The sequence below is a fragment of the Rhincodon typus genome, chromosome 2 (genome assembly GCF_021869965.1).
Source record: "Rhincodon typus isolate 14 chromosome 2, sRhiTyp1.1, whole genome shotgun sequence".
NCBI classification, from domain to species: domain Eukaryota; kingdom Metazoa; phylum Chordata; class Chondrichthyes; order Orectolobiformes; family Rhincodontidae; genus Rhincodon; species Rhincodon typus.
The window spans coordinates 137880646-137905645 of NC_063333.1; the positions used below are offsets into that span (position 1 = coordinate 137880646).

Genomic DNA, 25000 nt, shown 5'->3' on the forward strand with positions numbered 1-25000 from the left:
CAGTACAGGAGGCCATTGCCCCATAGTGCCTGTATGTGCTTTATAATCTAGTGCTAATCCCCTGCCTTTTCCCACATCCCTGCATTTGTAACTTATAGTCATTTTCTGGCTGAAATTTATACTCATCTTTAAATAAGCATTTTTTTTTCTATTGGTCTGGTGAGTACTATAAAACATTTGTTATAAACATATTGGTAATGGGGAGATATAGCATGGATAGAGCAGATGCAGACATATACATATACATATAAAGTAACCTCCACGAATAACGTTCAAGTAGAGTTGGTAATCTAGTGATAGACCAGCAACTGGCTAACACCAGAAAAAAGGAGCATATAAAACACACTTTATCTCATGTTTAAGGAATAAATTGCAAAACAATCACAGGAGGGCATTCTATTGAGATATTGGGACCCAGCAGGCTAAAGGTGGAAAAGCTAAAGTCATAAGGGACAGGTCATAAGGCAAAGTGGAAGTTAGACTTACTGAGAGCAGGAGATACTGTTTGGCCATGAGATGGTCTAAAATACATGGCTTAAAACACCTCCTCTAGGTGGCATAAGGAGCACACGTTCACCGAGCAAACTGGCATCACTTGGAAGTGATTGAAATGCAGCAAAACAGTTGCAAAGTTGGTAAATTACACTCAGTTCCTCCTAAATATTGCATTCATACTTCCAATAAATTGTCCCCAGTTTCTTGGATAAATTACCCAAATTAGCCATTTTGGCATCATAACAACTGTTTAGTTAATGTCACTGACCACCTTTCAAATGCAAAGAAAATGATAACTTACTGCCTTTCCCTTCCATAAATTACATTTCTCAATATACTTGCACATTTAATGGTTAGTAATGTCAAAAGGTAAGAATTTCCAATTCGCTAAAAAGAATTAGAAGGTAGGTCTCAATGAGTTTGGATTCAAAACAAAATCCATCACTATTCAGCCATTCAGCTTGTGAAACTTTTCAGTCATATCAATGAAGCATATGTGTCTTGCTAAGATATGCTTGGGAGTGAATGGTCATTTTGTTTTGCTGACCTACAGGAAAACCTGTGAATGGATTGCTGAATACCTTGTCTTTCCAATTGACTATGGAAGTTTTAAATAAAAACAGGGAGACTGCAAGGTACAAGTGATAAAAACAGAAAATGCTGGAAAACTCAGCAGGTCTGGCAGCATCTGTGGATAGAGAAACAGAGTTAATGTCTCTTCAGAACTGAAGTCATATTGGACCCAAAAGCATTAACTGTCTGTCTCTCTCTCCACAAATACTGCATGCGATAATGCTGTGAATTTAAGGGGTTATTTTGTCCTGGTTTTTTTTTTTGAAGAGGTTTTAAGACAGAGTTCTGAGCAGTCCACCAGAACCATGAGAGTAAACAGCTCGATGCCTTGGGACTCCCACAGAACCAGGATCTTTAGTTTAGCTTTCAGCAGAAGCTACCGGGTTTGTTAAAAGCTGTCACATCTCTTTGCTACATCTGAAAGCTGGGAGTTCTCTCTTTCAAAATGGTCTTTTGATGTTCTTTCCTCCCAGATTGGAGTTTTGTTTCCATTTCAGATTTCCAGCCTCTGCAGTATTTTAATTTTGTTTCAGATTTTGTGATGTCAGATGATTAGAACAAGTTAAAATATGTGAGAGGTCAGACCGACTTCAAAAATGGAAAGAGCATCATGTCACATTTTTCTCAATTGAAGAAAATTTGAGCCAAATCACAAGATTTAATCTGACTCTTACACGTGTTGCTTTGTTACATATAAAGCATTAAGTTTCAACCTGCCCAATGTTTGAGCTTGCCTCTAGAAAACTGGCAGGAGCCTATCCCAAGATGTAATATCCAGCTCAGATCTCATGCTACATCTCTGGAGAGCACAATTAGATTATGGGCACCACAGACTCAACTCAGTAATAGTGAACACTCCAAATGATTTGCAAGAATTATCCACAATGTTGTATCAGACCAGTCATGTATTGAGGTCATTTTCTGATGAAACTCAAAAAGTATTTTAAAACATGCTGGAGGAATGGACTGAACGCCTTAAGTCTTCATTCAAACTGTAAAGAAAGATTGAATCAAATCTAATAAATATATGCACCTGCATCAGCTTCTTTGAATTGTACACTTCAAAATATCCGAGTCATGTTGTATAGGATGTTTACAGGAGACAGAATGTAGAAATAAACACTCAGAGGAAAGCACAAAGGAAAAAGTCTGAGATTGTGGAGGATCGCACTGAATATTTGACAATACTACTTTTTAGGCAGGCCCTCATTATGACCATTTTCCTCACTGGTATTGTGGGTCCTGAAGTTACTGAACAGTCCAATGCTAGATGCATACATTCTGCCACAGGCAGGACATGTGATGTTTGAGAAGATGCATGGCTGGAATGTCCAGGTTTGAATATTACTTCTCTTTGTGCTCGTCTTTTACCCAGGCTTGTGAGGGACGTTCGCAATAGTTGGGACCTTTGCAGACTCCTCTTCTCCAGTTTGGATGGTCTTGTGCGAGAGATTCCTGTGAGCTGGTGGGGATGTTGCATTTTCTTTCCCAGGAAATTGAGGACATCTTTGAAGTATTTCCTCTGCCTCCCTGATAATCACTTGGTGTGCCAAAGATCAGAGTAGAAGCTTGCTTTCGAAGTCTTATGCCAGGCACGCAGACAATGGTATTACCTCCCTTAACCTCTAGCTCCTTAGTTAAGCAGCTCTTTGGAATCTTAACCAAATTTCTTTCTTTGCCATTTCTCTTAATATCTCCTCCCTATGCAGCTGTTAGATTTTGCCCATTAACGTTCTTCTGAATCACCTTGGACCATTTTATAGGTATTATACATATGCAAGCAGCAAAACCACTTCTCAAAACAAGCTGAAATGGAAATTTTGGTAATAAAGATTACTACACTGGAATTCTCATAAGCTTCAAAATACCAATCTAAGATAAGTAAACAAACCAGATCAGTACTGCATAGATGGTACAACGTTACACACTTCAGGATGCTAATTCCCTTTGTACTTTATTCTTAAAATTTTTATGTACAAGTAGGACTGATTTACTATTGTACATTCAAATATAGAAAGTTTACACATTGGTATTATATAGCACAGGTCACAATTACACTAAGTATTTATAATATGTGAATGTCCAAGTTAGCATTTTTCTGAAACTCTCTCTCAATCAGAAATAGAAGGCAGTTATACAATGCTTTACAATGATGTTGTACTAAGCTGACTCATTAAAGATTAGCAAGCATAATCAGCAGTGGTCCTTGGCCTGATCTAGGAAACTGGTTAAATTAATGGAAATGTTGCTTTCCACAAAATCTTGCCTCCTATCGTGCCTTTAAAATGGCAGCCAGGGAGATGTGTAGTTGGATAAAGATTTCATCTTTGTGCTACCCTATAAACACAAAAACTGTAAACGGTCAACTGCAAAATTAAGAAAAAATCCAGTATTTAGATTCACAGTCAGAGATACCAGGTGCAAAGAGAGAATACTTGAGTCTTCTATCTCTGATCCATACTATTTTTAAAATGAACAGATTGGGTCACTTGTAAAAATTACTTTACAAATAAAAACGAGAGAGCATTACGTTTGCAAATGCAACAAGTGGGAGAAGAAAGTTCACTTCTTTATAGTTGTATTTGTTCAGAGGGTCGTAGTAAAAGTGAGTGGTTCATGACTGCAACTGGTTCAATCTTCAAGGCAAGGAGTGTAGATCTCATTTCATCTGGCCAGGTTAACCACTTCATTATCTACAGGGGGTGGGCCACTGGGGATTACTGTTGACATTGCCCCTGAAGTAAGATAGCCAGCAATCCCAGGACCTAGATCAAAATGAAATAAAAAGTTGAAAACATTTCTTGAATTTAGCATTACAAGACACACAGGGTAGTCTGGGTTATAGTCACAGACTAGTACAAAAACATATTGCCGGAAAAGCTCAGCAGGTCTGGCAGCATCTGAGAAGAGAAATTAGAGTTAACGTTTTGGGTCCGGTGACCCTTCCAGACACAGAACTTTAACTAATTTCTCTTCATAGATGCTGCCAGACCTGCTAAGTTTTTCCAGCAATCTGTTTTTGTTTCTGATTTGCAGCATCTGCAGTTCTTTTGGTTTTCAGTCAGACTGGTTTCTGGAAACACCAAGTTTACACCAATGAACACAAGTTTACATTTCAGAGGACAAATCCCATTAACCTCAAAACTGTTTTTATTACCTCATTCTCTCCTGACTTTATTCAATCTTTTTCATAGAGTCCACATAAAACATTGACTTGCAGAAGGTTTTAGCTATGTGCACAATTTTCAAACCTCAAAAGCATGCACTGAGGAAGAATGTTATCTACCTGCTTCACACTTAAGAACTGAGCATTGTGCCTGCCAGAGAAGGCCTAAAGCCCACTTCTGAGATGAAGGGGACTAGTACCAGTAAGGAGGGAAGGTGAGACACCTAGGGAAAAGAAAATATACACAGAAAATGACAGAGGAAAGCAGAAAGTAAAGCATAAAGTTGTATTAGATAAGTAAATAAAAGCAGGAAAGCATACATTAAAAGTTAATATATCAGATATTTGTTTGTTACTTATGCAAAATTCCCTCAACCATGATCAATAAGATTCATCTTCATCGATACAATGTTATCAGGAGCTGTATTGATTCTTGCCAAAAGGTCAAAAATTCACCATGTACTATGGAAATTGAAACGTTTCAGTTCTGCACTGAATATGTAAATTTAATTTGTCAGTTCGTTTTCGTACAATTGGGCTTCAACACAAATTAGAATTGTTATCGCATTCTGATGGAACTCCAAGTGTTAACTCATTTTCGCTGCAGAGATGCTACTTACTACTGACTATTTTCAGCCATTTTAGTTTCCATTTTCTACTTGATCTTGTGCAGTTGTTTCCATATTGATGTCCACCTCAGCAGGTTTTCTTTCTTGGAGGGGAAGAACCTCAATCTCTACAGTTACCAATTCCATTGATGATATCCTTTAAGAGGTCTTTGTGTAAATACCATAATGATGAGGCCTATCCACCTCCCACAAAACCTCCTTCACACAAGCCAACACTTTCTCAAAAGCTAATCATAGCATGTGGCATACAAATTAATTGTCTCAAAATCATCCACTGAAACCTCTATTCTAGGAGCACACTGCAGATTAATGACTGGAGCAAACAGTTGGTATATTGATGATGCCTTGGACTAGAGGCAGAGAAATGTAATACAATTCAGGTAGCCTTATAGAAGGGATACTCACGCAATTATTTGATGTATTTCCACAGATCAGTGAACACCTTCAGAGTGTTGCAACCTCAGATCTCACACACAAAGTTATCAGAATCTGGAGGAAGACAGTACTGGTGGCTTGGGGACACTAGTTATACCAAGAGTTGAGCACAAATGATTCTTTTGAAAAGATAATGTGGTCATAAAAAGGTACCAAGATCAATGGCAGATGATATGATCTGCCACTTTGGACTTTCATTTGCAGTACTTTGTTCCACAGGTTTTCTAAACAGGGAAATTTGATGTACCTAAGATTGCAGACTTGCAGCTAGATCTGAAGTACATGCCAGACAACATCAAACAAAAAGCTAAGCTTGCCTTTCAAAAGGTCACTGCTCCCACACACAGTTCAAAAATGCAGCCTGAAGTGGTTGAACAAAGAAAGGATCTTTGCAAAGACAACAGGAATATCAGAATCTTTACTACACCTACACCAGCTTATAACAGAATCACATTCAGTTACAATGGCATTTCTATGCGTTTCAAAACTGGCTTTTTGCATTTGAACTGCAGTTTCCCAGAAATCACTACTCCCAAAATATATGCTTCAGCATATGCTTTAAGATACAGGGATTTCTACAGAGACTGTCATGTTGGTCTAGTTTTATGCCTAAAACGATATTGGATACAAAATTAAAAAGGAGTAATGAACCTGCCCAAGATAACAGCGGAAATATGTACAATCACAGCCATCCTATGAGAGGAAGGATATGAAGAAAACGTGAATTCACAGAGATAAACCTGGAAAGTAGTTACTACAGCAGAGAAGATTAAGTATGGATCAGATACAAGTCCGGAAGAATGAGTATAACATTCAGACAGCCTAATCTGCTTCACTATTCAATTTATGATAGATCTGTATCTCAATTCCATGTGTCCATCACTGGTCTACATCCTCCACTGCTGATGCTCAGAGGCAGCAGTATACACAGCCAGAACTCAACAAGGTTTGTTCACAAGCATCTTCCAAACCTGCAGCTAACCAGAATGACAACGACATATCATAGGAACAGCACTACTTGTACGTTCCCCTCCAAAGCTATGCACCATCCTGACCTGGAACTATATTGGAGTTTCTTCACTGCTGCTCCATCAAAATCCTGGAACTCCCCTGCCAGCAGTATTCAGGGTCTCTCTACACCCCAAAGATGGAAGATCAGGCAGCAGCACACCACCACCTTCTGAACGGCAATTAGGGATGGGCAATAAAGGCTGGCTAGCCACTAATACCCACACTTGCGAATGGATAAAATCAATTCCCTTACACAAGGTGAACTTCAATCTTGATTTCACACAAACAATTGACAGTAATTTGGAAGAAAGAATTCCAAAATTCCATAAAGTATGCTTCTTGGTTTCACCCCAAAAAGGCTGGTTTTCAGTAATAGTAGAAATAGTTTTGCTACATTTGTTTCATCAAATCCCTTCATCATGCAAAACAATTCAAATAGATTATCCTCCAACAGTCTAAACTCAAGGAAATAAGTTTAACAAAAGCAAACTCATTTCAATTCTTTAAATTATTACTCTGGGGAATTTGCACCAAATCCCTTCCAAAGCCAGGGGGTGCAGTACACAAAACTGAATGCAATTCCCCAGTTGGGTTGTGACAAAAACCACATAAAACCAAAATATTACTTCCTTCCCTTTGTATTATAAAAGGTCAACATTTCATTAACCATTTGATTACATATTCTACATGCGCCCTTGCCTATTCCCAGTTTCTTCCATTGCTCCTTGTTTATTTAGAACATATTCCAACTTGACTTTCTCAAATCCAAAATGTGTTGATTATTCTTCTGTTAACCTGTTTATGTCCCTTTGTGCCTCGCACCTGCTCCCACTACACACATTGTGTGCCTCTTAACTTGCCATCATCTGCAAACGCAGATATAAACTTTCCATTCCTCATGGCACGTGGCAAAAAACTATGCCCCAGTGCAGATCCCAGGGGAACACCATGCACCACATCCCGTTGTTTAGAGTGCGGTCCCTACAACTCCCTAACCAATTATCAATCCACACCACAAGAGTGGCTCCAATTTGTGTACTTTTTGTTTCCAGCATCCTGGAACTTTGTCAAATACATTCAGGAAGTCATTTCCCCTATAAACATCCCCTATAGACATTCCTTTATTCACCAAGTTAATATCTTCAAAAGATCCAACTAGGTTAATCAGATATGGCCCACTCTTCACTAACCTATGACTCTTTCTGATCAGCTTCTATTTGTTCAAGTGCACAGTCACTTTTTCCTGATAAATTCCACTATCATTCCACAACTATTTGATTAAAATTTCTCTTCCTCCCTTAAATAATTGTGGCATTAATCTCTTATTTTTCATGTGTGTTTTATTTGGAGCATTTATGTTAAATCACATTTTTGTTCCGGCACTTTTTTGCTATTTTTCTCACCTTTAGATGAGAAGTATTTTTTTTCCTTCTAAAGCATTTTAAGAGTAAACAGCAAAATAACATCTTCTAAATCAGAAAGTAACAAGATACGCAAGTTTTGCGTCAGTACTGAAGCCTATGCAAAGGTTAGAAATGCTCATAGTCAAAGGATTTTTGGAACATACAGCCACCAAAAGGTGAGAGGCCTTTTCAATCACATCATTCAAGATTGAATTAAAGAGAATAAAAGGGAAGAGGAAAGTGATGGTGTGAATGGGATCAGAGGAATAGCAGGAGGTACAAAGTGCCAAGTTTGATACTATAATTTCTAAACATTCTCCACCCTTGTTTTATGCTATAAATCAGAAACTTTTCTCATCTTTATTACACACCAGCACTTCATATTTTTGGTTTTACTGTTATGAACACAAGGGGAATGAAGATTTACACAAGCTTGAGCAGCCAATCTCTCTCTAGCCTGTACTTTCTGTTGTTAGGATTACTTGTTATCATTGGTATATTTTAGCGCTAGCCATGACCATAGTAATGAGTAGGTTCAAGGGACCAAAGGACATCATTTAATAAGATCATGGCTGATCAATTTTACCTATACCTGTTTACTCTTGCCAATCAAGAATCTAACTCAGCATTAAAAATATTCAATGACTCTGCCTCCACTGCTCCCGAGAAAAGAAAACTCCCTAGACTAACAATACTCAGAAAAATGAAGCTCATTTCAGTTCTAAACAGGAGCTCCCCCTACCCCCTCACCCGCCCCACCCCACCACACCTTATTTTTGAACAGTGTCTCCTAGCTCTGGCTCTCCCATAGGAAGTACTTTTTTTCCCCAGCATCCATTCTGTTAAGACCCCACAGGATTTTGTGTTTCAATAAGATTGTTTATAGTTTTACAAGAATGAGGCACAAACAATCTGTCCAACCTTTTCTCACAAAACAACCCCTTCATTCCAGAAATCAGCATAATTAATTTTTCATTGTTTCTAATGCAATCATATTTCCAGATGTAGTCTTACCAATGTCCTGGCAAAAAAAACTTACCTACTTTATATTCCATTTCCTATACAATAAACAACATTTTATTCTTTCTTAATCACTTTCTGTATCTGCATACTAATTTGTGATTCGTGGATGAGGACACCCAGATCTCTCTGTACCATACAGTTCTGCAAGTTCACGTTTTTCCACACTATGCTCCATTTACCAAATTATTGCTTACTGACTTGACCTGCCCATATCTCTAAAGGTTCATGTCTTCAGACTTTCTTCTCTGATCTTTGGGTCATCAGTAAATTTACCAGCTACACACCAGCCAAGTCACTAAAACGATTGTAAGTGGTTCAGCCCCCAACATTAGTCCCTATAGAAATCCACTAGTTACATCTTACCAATTCAGAGATTACCCATTTATCCCTACTGTATCCTATATATCCTATCTTGCATTCATTAACTGTAAGGGGACTAAAACAGCCAACAATAAAAGTTGCATTTCATTCTGTAAAAATCATTGCTCAACTTAACCTTTTGTTTGCTCCGAGGCTAAGTTCAAGTATGAAAGAAACTAAAAGCAGCACAAAGTATTGGGACTCAGCTGTCGATTATGCAGCTTGTTTGAACCAAATATCTGATGACCAGGAAGGTATCTTTTGTACCAAAAAAACTTTCCCTTAAAACATTTTGTAGCTGAATTGCATACATATTTCAAAGGGCATCACTGAGTAAATTTTAAATATTACAAGGTAAAATAGGTTATATTTCTCTTCAATACCACAAATAAGTTGTTTACTTGTGCAACATTTGCCAGATTTCACGATTACAAGCGTACTTGGAGATGCAAGCCTAAGGACAAGTAAGGAATTTACTCACCTGTAAGATATCCTGCCGATTGCGTCTCAGAAATGAACAAATCATGCTTTTGATCTTTGAAGGCACTCCATACAGAGGAACGAGACAGAATTTCATTCACCTAAACAAGGACAGCTTTTTAAATATTTTAACCAGCTTCCTAGAATAGGCTAAATAAACAAATATTCAATTTCTCCAAATTGTACTATGCCAGAAATACTGATATGGAATGTTGAATGGCAGTTTAAGCAGCAACAATTAAGCAGCTGAATTTTAAACCCAATGTTACTTTGAATTTATCGTTTTCTTATGGCTCATGACAAAGATAATAGGAGTAACTATTTTTCCACCACAAATCAGAACACGATCAGTTAGAACAAGGTTTTCCCCAAATGATCTTCAGTTCCTTGAAACTGCCTGCCATTCATGATTGAAACAAAATTGCTAGAAATCCACAAAATAAGTTGTCTCAGTAATGACTACAGAATGGACCTGAAAAAGCTACTGCGCTTTTTCCAGAAGCTTGCTCTTATTTTAGATATCCAGTGGTTTAACTTTATGCCATGATGATTTATAGGAACTCCTTATGTACATTAAATTGTGATATACAACTAACTTGTGACTTGTGGTTGAAAACAATGTATTACTTGCTGAGGCTAGGAGTGTCGTTATCCAAGTTGCTTGATAAATAGTTCACTGCTGGTGGATTCCTCTAGTGCCATATCACTAACTAAAAGATTAATACTGCAGGCTAGTGTCAGATGAATCACTGGCTGTAGATCTACTTGTAATAGGTCAAAGGCCAAATGTATGCTCATTTAATCAAAACATAATGACAACAAAAGTAGAACATGACAAGTGATCAAATTTAGCCAGCTTCACCACTGATTTCTATAACCAATTGAGCTCACATGCAACGTATTTAATAGCTGAACAGCACAAACAACTGATAAAAGCAAATAAAATTGTCAGATTCATCTTTGTAGAATAAAAAGGATGGCCAATAAAATGTTGAGGGTAAAATCCCAGGAAGCAAGCAACTGTTTAATGTGTTCCGCTTATTAGTGACGAGGAGCCTGTGGGCATTCAGGTTTGGTTTCTTTTGGATCTTCTTGAACATTTGCTGAAATGTACAAATTGTAAGCTTTCTGAAGTGTGATTAACAATTGACCGCACTGATCACAACACATGGCTGGAGGAACATGGACAGCCTTCAATGTAATGTGGTTTCAGCAATTGGTCACAAATAGAAAAGGTTTTTACAACAGTTTCTGCTGTTATTGAAAACATACTCATTTTTCTGTAGTTTCTTTCTCCTTCCTTTAAACTTGGTGATTCGTCTAATTTGGGGGAGCGCAGGAATTAAAAATAAAAAGACTGGTAAGGGATATATATTTTTAAAAATTGAACGATCCCTCTTTGTTCCACTAGATCGGAGAGCTATTTCATAGCTGTTTTCCTTGGGTTTTCCGGGTCACCGCTAAACTTATGATCAGAGCAATGAGTACATCATCCTAAATACCTAACGCTGCTTTCTCAGCACCAATTCAACGTATCTAGAGTATGATACAATATAAAGAAATCTCACCTGTTCACCATACTGCAGACTCCGTGTCATTGATTTAAGTGCATTTACAATCTGTGCTTTTGTGGCAGCTGGGTTTTCAACATTCTCAAGTCCTATTCCTTCTAATAGCCGCAGGAGATATGGCACCAATTCCACTTTCAGACCCTTCAACAAACACAAGTTTAAATTTAACACACAGCAAGCACAGTACCAAAATTAGAATCTAGTGACAAAGAGTGCTGTACAAAAAGTGAAAAGATAATTTGAAAAGAATTGTTTGCCAAGTAAGTTACAATTAAAACATTGCTATATTGCATTCTATTACACGTATCAGCAATGAAAGCTCAAGATAAAGATCTAGCTGTAATCTTGTTGAACATGGACTTGTAAGCTATATTTGCAGAATAATTTTGCCAAATGCTACCCGAATAAACAGTACTCAGGACTAATACTTTGTTTCAAATAGTGAAGTGTGGAGATCTTGTTACCCTGTCTATCTACATGTTGGATGCAGGCGATAATATAAATTGTATTTGCTAGCCATGAGCTATTTTCTTTGAAATGCAAAATACTTCATATACAAAAGGAGGATGCATTATTAGTATTGTGTGTTTGTGACCATTGGTAGAGAATGAGGCTCACTTTCTTCCAATTACCATTGGGAAGCCAAAACCATAGACTTTTGGCAATATATAAATTGAGCATTGCTGAAAGACAACAATATTTTTTTAAAAAACATTTTGTCTGCACTATTACAAGAAATACCAAAGTACGAGAAAAACAACGTTCATGCTGCATAAGAGAAGAGAACGCCGATTTGTTGGCAAGTGGGCTGATTGGTAGAGGCGTTGCCATGGAGAATGCATTTGCTAATAATTTACAGTTAACAGTCAAACTTTGTTTAACTTTTAAACCAGGCAAATTGATGGACTGGGCAAAGCATTACCCTGTGAGATGAACCTGAGAATGCCTGTCACCTACTTTGTTATGTTGAAACACGTTTTCTTTGTTTGCAAAGGTCATGTGTATTAATGTATAGCTTTCATGCATGCAAGCGCCACCCCCCCACCCACCGTCAGCCTGATTGAACATACTAAACTTAATGTCAGTATGATTTTTCTCACAGGAGTCAGCAAGCGCTGCCCAATCACTGAATTATATCTGATGTCAATCACTATGTTGTGAATTTTCAAGCACAGTCTGGTTAGGTACAGTCTATTCCTGTACTGTCACCAACAGCCAAAGGGCTATGTTGATAGAGTGCATTTTGTGGGATTCAAATCAACTTTTCCGATCTTCACCGGCCTCAAAAATGTCTGGCAGCATGGAGAGGCTTCAAAACCAACCTGGACTTGCATATCAGTAAACACAAAGTAGCTGGAATAGTCACTCTCAACATGACTATAATCAAAAAAAAAAATGCACACCATTCCCAACGAAATTCATACCCACTGGACCTGCTGTTCAGCAAAACTGGTTGGCCTTATTTGAAAGGATGTAGTCTCAAATTACTGTCCCTTAATTCCAAGACCGAGATGAGGAAGAATTTCTTCTGAGGGATGTCTCTCTTTGGAATTCTTTGACACAGCTGTGGGGGCAGAGTCCTTGTGTACATTTAAAGTTGAGATATATTTTTGATCAGTAGGGCAATCATAGGTTATGGGGAAAAAGGCAGGAAAGTGGATGTGATCAGCCATGATTCTATTTAATGGTGGAGAAGGCTTGAAGAGCCAAATAGCCTACATCTGTTCCAATTTCTGTAGTCTTATAAAAGCAAGTTTAAAAACCTGTTTCTAACTGGACCTATTAAAAGAGCAATGACCTGCCACATGATATGACTGTGTTTGCTCTCACAGCTCACTGCATGTCAGTGTATGACGAGCCTTTAGGTACTACCTTATCTATCACCAGCTCTGCACATGAACTGGCCAATGGTTCAGTGAATTGCTGCAGTACGTTTTGAGCTAGTTTTCTACACAGGCACAGTGAAGGATTCCTTCACACTTGCTATGATCATACAGACTTGTACATTGATAGCAATGCAGTAGCCTTGTGCTCATTTGACATTGAATAAGCTAACAATGTACCAATCAAGGAAGACAAAGACATCTGCATTGTAGCACTTAGCCACTCATGCACTTGTTCAGTTTTAACAATATCATGTCTGTCCAAATAGATGGTGCTGCCATGTGAACCCCACTGGGCCCAGACCGCTCAAACAACCTAGCTGCGTTCCACAGGAAATGTGTTCTTGATGCAATAACATCTAACTTCCTACCCCTTGCATATTTGATATATAGGTAATACATGTACTGCATTTGAATCCACAGCTGCATGACAGAATTTTCTTACACATCTTAATGAGTTCCATCCTGTGATCAGATTCACCTTTGACTTGGAACAGTCAAATAAGCTCCCTTTCTTGGATGGCCTGGATCAGAAACTGGCCTGGAGGTTGTCTGCTATTGTCTACAACAAACCCACCCTCATTGGTCAATAAATACTTTAGCACTCCTACAGGTGCACGTACAAATTGCTCAGGTCCTGTTTACAAGGGTGCTAATAAGACCAATCTGACGGCTTCACGTAACATAAGTCAGCCTTATTGGCAACCTCAAACAAGGCTCAAGCAATTTGTTCACAGTACACGCTGGTGGTTGAAAGAGGGAACGTCAAAGCATCCCTGTGGTATAACTGCTAGCCCAATCAAATCATTACACAATGCATATTGCACGAACTGACTGAAAGGCATAAGGTCATGACTGGTCCCAAAAATCACCCAGTCTATCTCCGAAGTCTGAGCAACAGAAGTAGTAAGCTGTTTCACACAGTTACTATGAATCCAGTAGCAACACAAGTGACCTTTCTCAAAACAAAAGGATGCTACCATTAAGACAGAAAAAATATTCTGCCTTTAATACAAATGAGCAGTCTGGTATGTTAGTTTCAGTGGTGCATTGATAAGAATGTAGGCTGTACATCCCAAAGACAGGTAGATCACCTCAGGCAACTGCCTTTGGACGTTCACTACAGGGTTTTAACTGGATGCAACCAGCCGTTGCATGCAAAACTGTTCAACATCAGAGGTGATTCTGCAAATCAGATACTTGCTAAATAATCCTGAGTGTGCAAAGCATTACTAAAAAACAGTTAAAGCCAGTTTAGGATCATCAGTCAGGCTTACAGAGAGACATACTTGCATGTATTGGAAGCTGCATATATTAGTACACAGGGCCCTGTTCTTTGCAGACAGAAAAGCACATACACATACTGCACCTGTTTCAATTCAATAACATAGGTGGCAGCCATTCTCAGGCTCATTTCACAGGGTAATGTCTTAACCAGAGACAATTTGCCTAGTTTGAATTTAAATTTTAGCAGAGAGCTGTAAATCATTGTCATGGACATTATACCAGTTAACATCTCTACTAGAGTCCACTTCTAACCAATCAACACCGTGTTCTCATTTCTTCTTTTCCCTCAACAGCATTTCTCGTAAATTGTCTTCATGATTGCAAGACAAAATGCTTTGACAACACATGTTCTTCTCAGCAATAGTAAAGCAATTGCCTTTGGCTCCAACAACAAAATCTGTACTTTTGCTACTGATTCCAACTTCATGCAAACCACTGCTTTAGACTGTGCAAGACTGTTTGCAATCGCAGCATTTTGAGATCCAGAGTGCAGCCTCTGACACACTATTTTCTATAAATGTTACCCATGTAACATTGCCAGCCTGGAACCCACAAGTCCATCTACTAATTAAGAATGTCATCCAGCAGAGAAATCCTCTTCCAAATGTTGCTGGCTACCTTTGCATACTCCCTTCTATTTCCAAATAGTTCCTGGCACAAATATTCTTGTTTATTCTTAGAGTAAACCTGAAGCAGCTTATCAACATCTTGCATTTATACAGTACCATTTTAATGAAATAGGTCCAAAGCATTTCTGACCAGAAAGTCATTGCTGAGCCAAAGAGAAAGTTAATCTTTTTGAAGAGGGTGTTTGAGAGCATTGCAGTTTTCCTTTTTTGTAAACTTCGAAGTGATCCATAACTTGATTATTTCCTATTCCAAACTCAATATTCTTGTGCCTGCTGAATTTCACTGACACAATGGCTTTAAAATTTAAAAATGCTATCCTGGCGTTTAAATCCATTTTGGCTTCACTCCTCCATAATGATATGAACTGCTGCATTAAAACACCCATTCTGATATCTTTTATGCATCCTTCCTCCTCCTGTCCCACCATTTGCGATAGGAACTTAAAACCTTTTAAAGGGGTCAGACTGGAATTTCCAGCAATGCTTTCAAACACCCTCTTCAAAAGGCATTGCTTGGATTAAGCTTTTGTTCATCTCAAAAACTCTCTCTCTGGCTCAGCAATCACTTTCTGGTCAGAAATGTCTTGGGATATTTTTTCATATTAAAATAGTACTGCATAAATGGAAGGTCTTGCTAAGCTGCATCAGGTTAACTCCAATAATAAACAACTTGTCTAGCAACAAGAATTTTGGTGCCAAAAACTATTTGCCAATATACGTCATCAATAGTGGGGTAAGGGACAAATTGAAACAGGAGAAAAATCAATTTGCGCCAAGATGCACTTGTGATCGGATTCATCTCAGAAGTGAGTCTGATAGCAACAGTGAAAGAAAGGCAAATAGAGAAAAAGAATGATAATATTCACTAGGCCTTCTCTTGATAATGCTAATATTTACAGAAGTTAATTTGTAGCTTACATCCAGCAACGAACAATAACCAATTCTACAAAATTGCAGCTCGGATTGATGAAATTCTCTAATAGAATAGTTACCCACCTGTGCTACCAAGTCAGTCTGCTCCTTCTGGAACATTCGATTCAAAGATTCCGAGGCAAGGCCTACCATATCCGATCGCGCCTTCATTCCATTCATTAAAGGCCCAATAGTTTCCAGCATTGCCATGGCTCGGACACATAACTTAAGAAAGAAATTATTAAAGGGTGAGTAAAGTTGAAAAGCAACCACCATTTCATTATTTATTTCTCTTACAAAAACCATTACAGGAGAAAGAGTCCCTAAATAATTTGCATTGACTAATGTCACTGGAATCGTTTAGGCAATGTTAGTTATGTTATCCCCTTCTTGATGTCTGAACTAATGCATACAAAAAGAAACTGGATTGTGAATGCACTCTAGTAATCATTTGACAAGAATCACTAACGTATGGGCAATATCTACTTTCCCCACTTTCTCTGTCTCGTCATTAATTGATGCCATCAGACTGGAGAACCTAATCTTGTCCAACAGCTATAATTTCCTTTTTCTCACAGGGAGAAAGTATAAGGCTGTGGGAAGGGCAACCGTAACACTAACTAAGATATCAAGGAGCAGGTGGCAGTCCAAGGTTGTGAAGGGGAGGTGGAGGGATGGCGAAGTGAAGTGAAGTGAAGAAAGCAGCAGATTATTGTGGCTATAGTAACTGGGCATTCAATAATGAGGAAAGTGTGGGAACAGCGACATCATCCTTTGCAGTCACAAACTGGAGTCTCAAAGGGTGCGTTATCTGCCTTTGGAATAAATGAGATCTCAAAATGACTAGAAGGGAAACTGGAAAGGGAGGGTGAAGAACTGGCTGTCATGTTCATAATCCAGGATAAATGATAGGCAAAAGAACAGTGATGCAATTCTGCTAAGGGTATAGAGAGTAACCATTTTAATCTAAAAAGGCAAAAGGTAGCTAAGGATTTTTGTGGATAAAAGGGGCTCAATTCTATAGAATCATTGGGACAGGCTGCAGCTAAACTGGGACACTAGCTGAAAAGGGACAGATAGTACTTTAAACTGGATCAGGGGTGACTGGAAGGATAAGGATGAGGATGAGGATGCTCAGACAGAAACAAAAACATGAAATTAGTTTGAGGATGAAAAAGAGCAGAATCCAGATCATACTGTGTAAAAGAAAATATTTTCAGTTCTGAAAAATACTGGAAACAATAAATTAACTGATAAGAACATAATAGAAGTGGCAGTAAGCAAGTTTGACAAGACAAAAAAAAGGAGAGAAAAACAGCATACAGGCAAAATGGCAAGATAGGATTCCACATGGTGCAGATTTCAATCAACCAATATACTGACATTGTTTCATTCCTTGTTCTATCAAATTTGAATCTCAAATCCAGTTTATAGAGAACAGTACAGGCCATTTTCAAAGCCTGGCTACCAGCTGGTCATAACTGTAAAAAGAACACTCCACGTCATAAGGTTATTAGAGAGACCACGGAAGTTGGAAGGAAGTCTAGCAATATTGATAAGGTACTATCGTATCAATACCATGGTGTTGTAATGGTGTGCATTATGATCAGTTGTGGGAGAAAGACAACTCATTTCTGATTATATTTAATCAAGGATTCTTTGAATGAAACATATCCAACGATTGAGAGCTCAAACTTCGTCAAATGATTCAATCCAATCAAGGCACTCATCAACATCCCTGGGATAATTCCCTAGCTCTAGATTTACTGGTTATAGGCAACTGCCTTTGACAGACTGGTCTTCAAAACGTGCCCGTTTCTGGAAACAATTACATTAGCACAAGATGCCAGCTTGTTTCACTTAAGCACAATTGGGTTTGTCTTGACAAAACATGCTATTAGAAAACCAGGCTCCCCTGAACTTACATTTGTCCAATTTGTACAAAGATTGTTTATGCAGAGAAAAAAAGCATCTGAGAAATTGGCCCTTCAAATTCTGTACACCATATTCAACTGTCAATAATCTCAGCTATACAGCGTACTGTCTGCAAATGATTACATTAATAAGCCTGTTTAACGGTTTTGTCAGTTAGGAAGGCTCTCTCAAAAAGGACAGATATAGTTTATCTGCTAAAAGTGAAAATGTAGTGGAACTAGTCCAGTAGCAGGTTGCAGAAAGGGAGGACTTTTACTCTACAGTATGTCAGATAGAAAGATTGCTTACTCTATGCTTATTTCAGGTAAGGAGGAACATGGGCTTGACAATGGAAGCCATTTCGTAGCACAAATAAAATGACAATTTAGCAGCAAGGCAAAACAATAATAGACAAGTGAGGATGAATACATTTGCATTACTCACATGGTATGAAACAAACCCAATACATGCAATGAATATTTCTGAAACTGCAGAATCCAAAAACATTAAAACTTGAAATCTGTAGAATTGGAAAAACAAAGTTGATATTGAAGCACTGAAATCAAATAAATTTTTACCTCATTGTCAGAAAGAGCATGAATGACCCGGATTGATGACTTGGGGATGACATTGTTTTTGTGGTTCAGAGCCTGAATAACTTTAGGTAGGTGGCCTAATGGAGGTACCTGGTCTGCCAGCTGAGGCTGGGAATGGAAGAGGCAGACTGCTGCTGTGGTAACGGTTTCTAAAGTTTCACCCTGTGCAGAGAAACAGACCAATTACCAATGTGTGCAAAGCATGTACTTACACAACTTTTCTAGTCAATGAAATGTGGCATGCTGAGACAAAAATCTACATACAATAAGGATAGACAATAAAGTTACTCAACTCAATAAGGCAGCCTCTCTTGCATTTTCCTCACACAAAGCATAAATATTTCATGATATAGATGCATGGTAAGTCATTTAGACTTTGCTGTAAGTGTATGGTATAAGCCATCAGTTTACTATGTGCTTTATGGCATTATTACATGAGATTTTACAGCATGTAAGTTAGCCATTTGGCCGAACATGTATATAGGGTTATTCTACACACGAGATATGTTACATCTTACAGAGAAATCCTTTTTTTTTTCCCTCTTTACCCATGTGGTTTCATATTAATGCATCTGTGCCATCTGCCTCAATCACTCCATGGGTTACCAAATTTCAACTTCCCATCACTCAGTAAAAAAAAGTTTCTAAGTCTCCAATGAGTTAAATTGCATTTTTGGCCCACAGTCATAAGCTCTCTCCTCCCCTCACTCCACGATTGCAACCTTCTTAATCAAACTCCTTCATGCTATTAAAGACCTCCGTCAGTTCATCTGTGTTTTCTTTCAAAAAAGACCTAGATCTGATCAGTCTTTCCGAATCGTTGCACGCACTTCATTCTAACACCAACCACGTAAATTGTTTTTTGCACTCTCTCCAGTTCTACTGCATCCTTTTTGTAATGTGAAGTTCTGGTCCGTGCATAGTAACTCTTAAATGTGACATAAACCCTGGTTTAATAGATGTTCACCATGAAGTCAAAAGCAGAGAGCTAATTTCTACAGAAATAGACACTAGTGCTTTCTTTGCACTTATGAATTGGTGTAACTGCATTGCTTCTTTTTCATGATTTGTGAACTTCTGCTTCAAATTGCTTCGACCATCTGGCCAATTCAGACTTTTATTTCGCTGTATGATGGCCTCCTCATTCATCCCACCAAAACGTAACATCCCACACTTCACCATAGAAATTAATTTGCCATCTACATTCTCAGTCTGCAACTTTAACATCTTGTATTTGGGCAGTCTTTTTTCAATATTAATAATGTCCCACAAATGTTGCTATCATACTTGAGTGTAGTTACATTATTTTAAATGTGAACAACTGCTACAAGTTCAAAAGTGGCTTTCAAGTTACAGAAAACAGGTCATCAATAATTTCTCTGCACATTCACTAGTTCTGAGATTAAATGCTGTTTCCACTGGTCACACTTACATGAGGATTATTTGTTTCTAGCAGCTCCGTGAGTTTATCCAGCAGTCCAATAAGGAATTCTCGAGGTTTACGTAGAACCCAACCAGGTTGTGCAATAAAGATCCTCAAGAAGACTCCTCCTACTGACAATTCACCTCCAACTTCACTATAGGCGACTGTAAAGTCTTCTGGTAACTGCAGAGTGAGAATATTTGTTTCATATTAACAGGAAAATTTCTTTCACATGAAGCCCCCCATCAACTCAAACCTCTTCCACAGAGAATAGAGTAAATTGAGCAGAAAAATTTGTTTGACAATCAGTTGTAATGTCCTAGGTGAGATGATGGTTAGGCCAGTTGCCCTCCTTTTCTGTGGGGAAACATCCAATCGCAACTACTGCCTAATATCACTGCTAACATTGTATTCCTGTTTGTAAATTCAGTCTAAAATTTATGATTAGAACTCCAGGGCAATTGTATTATTCAACTACTCTTAAACATTATTCTCACGGGAGTTTTAAAGCAATAATGCAACAGATATATAGCCTGATCTTAGATGAAATTAATCACCACTGTCAGAAAGGGTTTTTATCCAAACCTTGCTTGATCCCAATCTGGATATTGAAGGTGTCTGCTCAGATCATCCATTCAAGGCAGTTACATCATGACTTGGTGCAAGACTGTGAATTAGTTTCTTGGACATTCAAATCATGGTAACACAATCCACAGGACCCAATTCTTTACAAATCTCCCAATTTTTGTGTTTACAAACACTCCCAATGTTTGGCATTTTTCCCCTCGAGCTGTCCAGCAACAAACACCACCTCTGGATGGTTTAAAGCCATAACGTGTCTGGGATTTTGTTAGTCACAGGAAATAGGCAATTCAGGTCATTTGACTTGTCCTGGAACATTTCCAATTCAAAATCCATTTGAACCCACACCAAGTATTCCAGCTCCCATATATATTGAAGATGACACTCTGGAATATGTTGAGGTCTTTCCACATCCTAGGCAGCCAGCATAGTCAGAAGGTCACCATTGTCAAAGAGATCCACCACCATTCACCTCTGCCTTCTAAAAGGATTGGACAGCAAATGCTGAATAAGCCAGCCCTTTATACTCTGACTGCTCTGTTCAGAGCAGTTGTCATCACCACATTCCTCTACTTCACAGTGGGACCTAGGCTGTCTATCAACAATGCATAAACGTTCTAGAGAAATTCCACCAGCAATACTTTTCCGTGCATCTTTCAAATTCAATGAGAACATCATTGTACAAGTGCTAACATACTTCTTGAATACAGCTCCACAAGTATTCGTGAAAAAGTTCCTGCAGAATCAACTCTGATGGACTGAATTGTGACCAGCTGTCAAAAAAAGTCTCCTTCACCAAGTCTTATTTTCTCAACTCTCAAAATGTACAGCTTACCAGGGCAGGACAAAGAAAATGCGACAAAGACACTGAAGCACAGGTGCATCAATATTAATGACTGGGAGGACTTGTTGCCGATTGTTCAAGAAGGCAACAAGTTGTCCATTAAGCGACAGCAGAGAAGGAAAGAAAAGGAAGCAAATCCTGCGCTTTGGATCCCAGTAAATATCGGTCTCCCGAATCACAAACAGCCAATACAGAAATCTGTGTCCCCAAGAAGACATCATCCTCAAATCAAGAAACATGTGACATATGCCAGGAGACAAATTTATTAATTGGTACAAACACCTTGAAAAGATTTCTCTCAAATTCGCTACTTTGACTGCTTACTTTAGTTAGCTTAAGTTGAACATGACGTGATTGACCAAGGAATCCCTCGATAACTTGTCTCTTTAGGAAATCTACAAAGAACTCATCGACAAATCTTAAATCAGCTGACTGGGGCTGAAAGAAGTTCTGTAGGAATGGGGATTTGTTTGCATCTCACGTGAACTGATTTATCTGTAATTTCTGAAATACATGTGCCATAAATAACGTTCTAATTTTTAACGACCTCCTTGTATTTTCTTCAAAAGGTCATTTTAGCCTGAATTTACAGTGTCCTATCTGCCACTCGTCACTGTAGTGGCTAGAATAATGTTGGACTTCTCTTACTTCAATTAAGATTAACTGCCAGTCCAATGACAAGTTCTCACTCTCAGCATATAATATGGAGTAATTGTGGGTCATGAAGGGCCAGAGACTACGCCTCTGTAAATACAAGCAAAATAAGAACTATTCCAGTCATCTACAATATTGAACCTGAGGAAATTCACAGAAACCTGCACTAAATTCATCGAGACAAGCAATAAAAAACTTCTTTTCATGTTAAATTATTTTTTTCATGGAATGATTTGACAAAATCCAGTTGACATTAATGGCTATTTATGGGCTCAAATTTAAAAATATTTTGTCCTTAATTCCAGTTGCAAATTTAACCAGTAACAGTTAGGTATAGCAAGATAAATCCAAAATGCAATAAAAATGCACTTCAGTAACCATGGGATTGAAATCAAAACCCCAGTGTTATAAATGTTGTTGCGATCCAGAAACTAAGCTGGACTATACACACCTTATGAAAATTGCAGTAAGGAGGATCTTCGAATTTTTATATTTAAAGAAAAAAGTGAATAATCATTCTCACTATCCATTCTTTTACCAATGAGAGATAGCAGAAATAAGAATCAATTATGCTGTGGTAAAAGGATGTGTGGGAATTCAAAGAACAAATATTCATGTACATCAGTTTGGAACGGGAACAGTGTGAAATAAAGTTTCAGTGCCATCTGCAGTACTCACATCAAACCTCATTCTTTTTGATAGAGGAACTGAAAAAAGTTGCATTCAAATAATGGTATGTTACCATCCTCATCTCTTCTGACTTTCCCACTGCTCAAAGTGGAAACAACTAAACTGGAAAGGAGGTTTTTTGGTAACTCTGCAGTAAATTTACAAATTGACCTTTACCATTGTTCAATTTCACTGGTCACAGTAAACATTCATCGAAAGAAACGTGCTCTACCTCTTGACAAAAGTCACTGTGCATCAAGGCATTATTCAAACCGAGTCAATCAGGCAATACCTACACCCTGAGTCAATATCAAAGTCACAGGAGATGTAACGCCTTTACAGAATCTATTGTTTATATAATCTCTGCATACCTTCCAATTCACATCTGGATTGTCACGCTGTTGCTTGAAGTGGCTTTAAAAGAAAGAACAAACCTAGTTTAATTGAGAATTCAATTTCAGTAAAGCAGCACCACACTCTTACTTTGTGTGAGTGAACTGTTGGAAATGATTGGTGAATTATTTATTAGTTGCACTGGGAATGAAATCCATGTAATTTTAAAACCGTTGTCCTAGAAATAAGAGTCTCTCCCTCCTCTCTCCCACACCCCTGAAAATGTACGTGGAAATTCCTTGCATCCTGCCTGCATTTGAAGGTTTGCACTTCAATAAGACTACAGTACAAAGGACTCTTTTCTACTGCCCACCAGCAACTGGCGGCCTCATCGAGATCGTAAATTTAGTGCTAATTAATGGAACTATTGCAGTGGGAATACCCTGGAATTGAGCCCAGGCCATAGGTGAAGAAATAATGTCTAACAAACTGCACTAAAAGCCAAAAGTAAACTCAAACACTTCATCTTGAGGTTAAGCTAATGCATCCAGAACAAAAATACTGCTCTTAATTTCCTCAAGTTTTATTAATTTATTAAGACTGTGTAATAATTCAGCCAAGACACAAACTATTTTCTCCACATTATTATTGTGGAAAGGCAGGGAAATAAAATAGTTGCACCTCTACATCATATCCCTTTTTTTCTAAATTCAATTACAGGATTTGGGCATCACTGACCAGGCCAGTATTTATTGCCCATCCCTAATTGCCCAGAAGGCAGTTAAGAGTCAACCACATTGCTGTGGGTCTGGAGTCACATGTAAACCGGACAGTAAGGAAGGCAGTTTCCTTCCCTGAAGGGCATTAGTGAATCAGATGGGATTCTCCGACAACAATAGTTACTGGTGGTCACCATTAGACTCCTAATTCAAAATTGTTTTTTTAAATTGAATTCAAATTTCACCATCTGTCATGGTAGGATTTGAATCCAGGTTACCTGAACCCTATCATTGCTAGATTATTAATCCAGAGATAACAATACCATATGCAAGAAGCCTACTTTTAAAATGATACTCCTCACATCTTTAACCTTTGCATAATGTAAATCAATTCCCACAAATAAAAGGGATGGGCCAACAAAACTGAGCAGCCCAGGAGAGGGCATCCACCACTGCATTACCACATCATTATCATTTCACGTGGTTTCCTCCCTCCCTCCCTCCCTCCCTCCCTCCCTCTCCAATATACATTTTAACAGTTTCTCAGTTTTAACACCTTCGCTGCTTTATGGGAATACAATTTCAGCAATAATTAACATTGGGAAAGATGAGCTTCAGTTGTTCCAGGCACGTTTAAAAAGAACCAAAAAAAGGGTAGGCAGCAAGAAAACTTGGTACATGGGAGCCAAACAGGAATACACCGCAAGGCAAGCAACTAAGAAACAATGGCTTGATTGATTTCCTTACTGAAATGCAAAGTTAAAAAAAAAATAATTTGTAAACTTTATTTTAAAGCCAGCTTGGAACACCAACCAATTGTATTTTCAGCTGTCAGTCAAACACATCCAAATTTTGGCCAGTTAATAGTGGCATTTGTCAAGGGAAGCCACCTCAGTTCAGAACAGACATGAAGAACACTAAAGGATATCTTGGAAAGGTTGGCACTGATAATTGGATGCCACAAATCGAGTTCTGACGCTTTGTTTGCTCAACAAGCACAAACAGCTATTGAAGATTTAACGACTAGGTGCACACTATTTGTTCTTGTTTGGTTGCTTTTTGAGAGGTGACTGCGCTCAGTTGGCCCAAAGGTACTCTCCTTAATTTCCTCAGAAATCCTGTTGGCTATGAAAGCACTCAAGGCATCAGGGGCAAGAAAAGTACTACTGAGATATTGCAAAATATTGACAAAACAGAAAAATGCAATATTTGGGAAATGTTTTTCCAAAGCTGATTACTACAGGAAGCTGTAAACAAGGAAAATTTCTCCATGTTTCAAAAATCACTCTCCATGTCTGTGGGCTGAAGACCATCAATCTTCTATATCTAATACTTCCCTTTCATAACTTGAATTAAGTAATGCTGAAAAGAAAACCTTAAAGCTTTCAGTCTTGCACTTTGCAGGACAA

At 38.2% G+C, this 25000-nt stretch overlaps 2 protein-coding genes across 3 annotated transcripts in view; one reads left to right on the plus strand and one right to left on the minus strand.

The window, feature by feature from the left end:
• The window catches only part of ripk1l (receptor (TNFRSF)-interacting serine-threonine kinase 1, like), a 171643-nt gene that overhangs the window by 62465 nt on the left and 84178 nt on the right, over positions 1 to 25000 (plus strand). The gene's annotated exons all lie outside the window — the stretch shown is intronic.
• Positions 2977 to 25000, minus strand: part of LOC109911213 (dnaJ homolog subfamily C member 13) — a 71915-nt gene continuing 49891 nt past the window's right edge. The window contains exons 31-37 of the mRNA XM_048610279.1: positions 22911 to 22953; positions 19800 to 19973; positions 18350 to 18529; positions 15942 to 16082; positions 11144 to 11287; positions 9577 to 9676; positions 2977 to 3833 (exon numbers count right to left, since the gene is read on the minus strand). Coding sequence (XP_048466236.1) covers positions 3733 to 3833; positions 9577 to 9676; positions 11144 to 11287; positions 15942 to 16082; positions 18350 to 18529; positions 19800 to 19973; positions 22911 to 22953 — 883 coding nt within the window. The 3' untranslated portion in view covers positions 2977 to 3732. The remainder of the gene's footprint in view (positions 3834 to 9576; positions 9677 to 11143; positions 11288 to 15941; positions 16083 to 18349; positions 18530 to 19799; positions 19974 to 22910; positions 22954 to 25000) is intronic.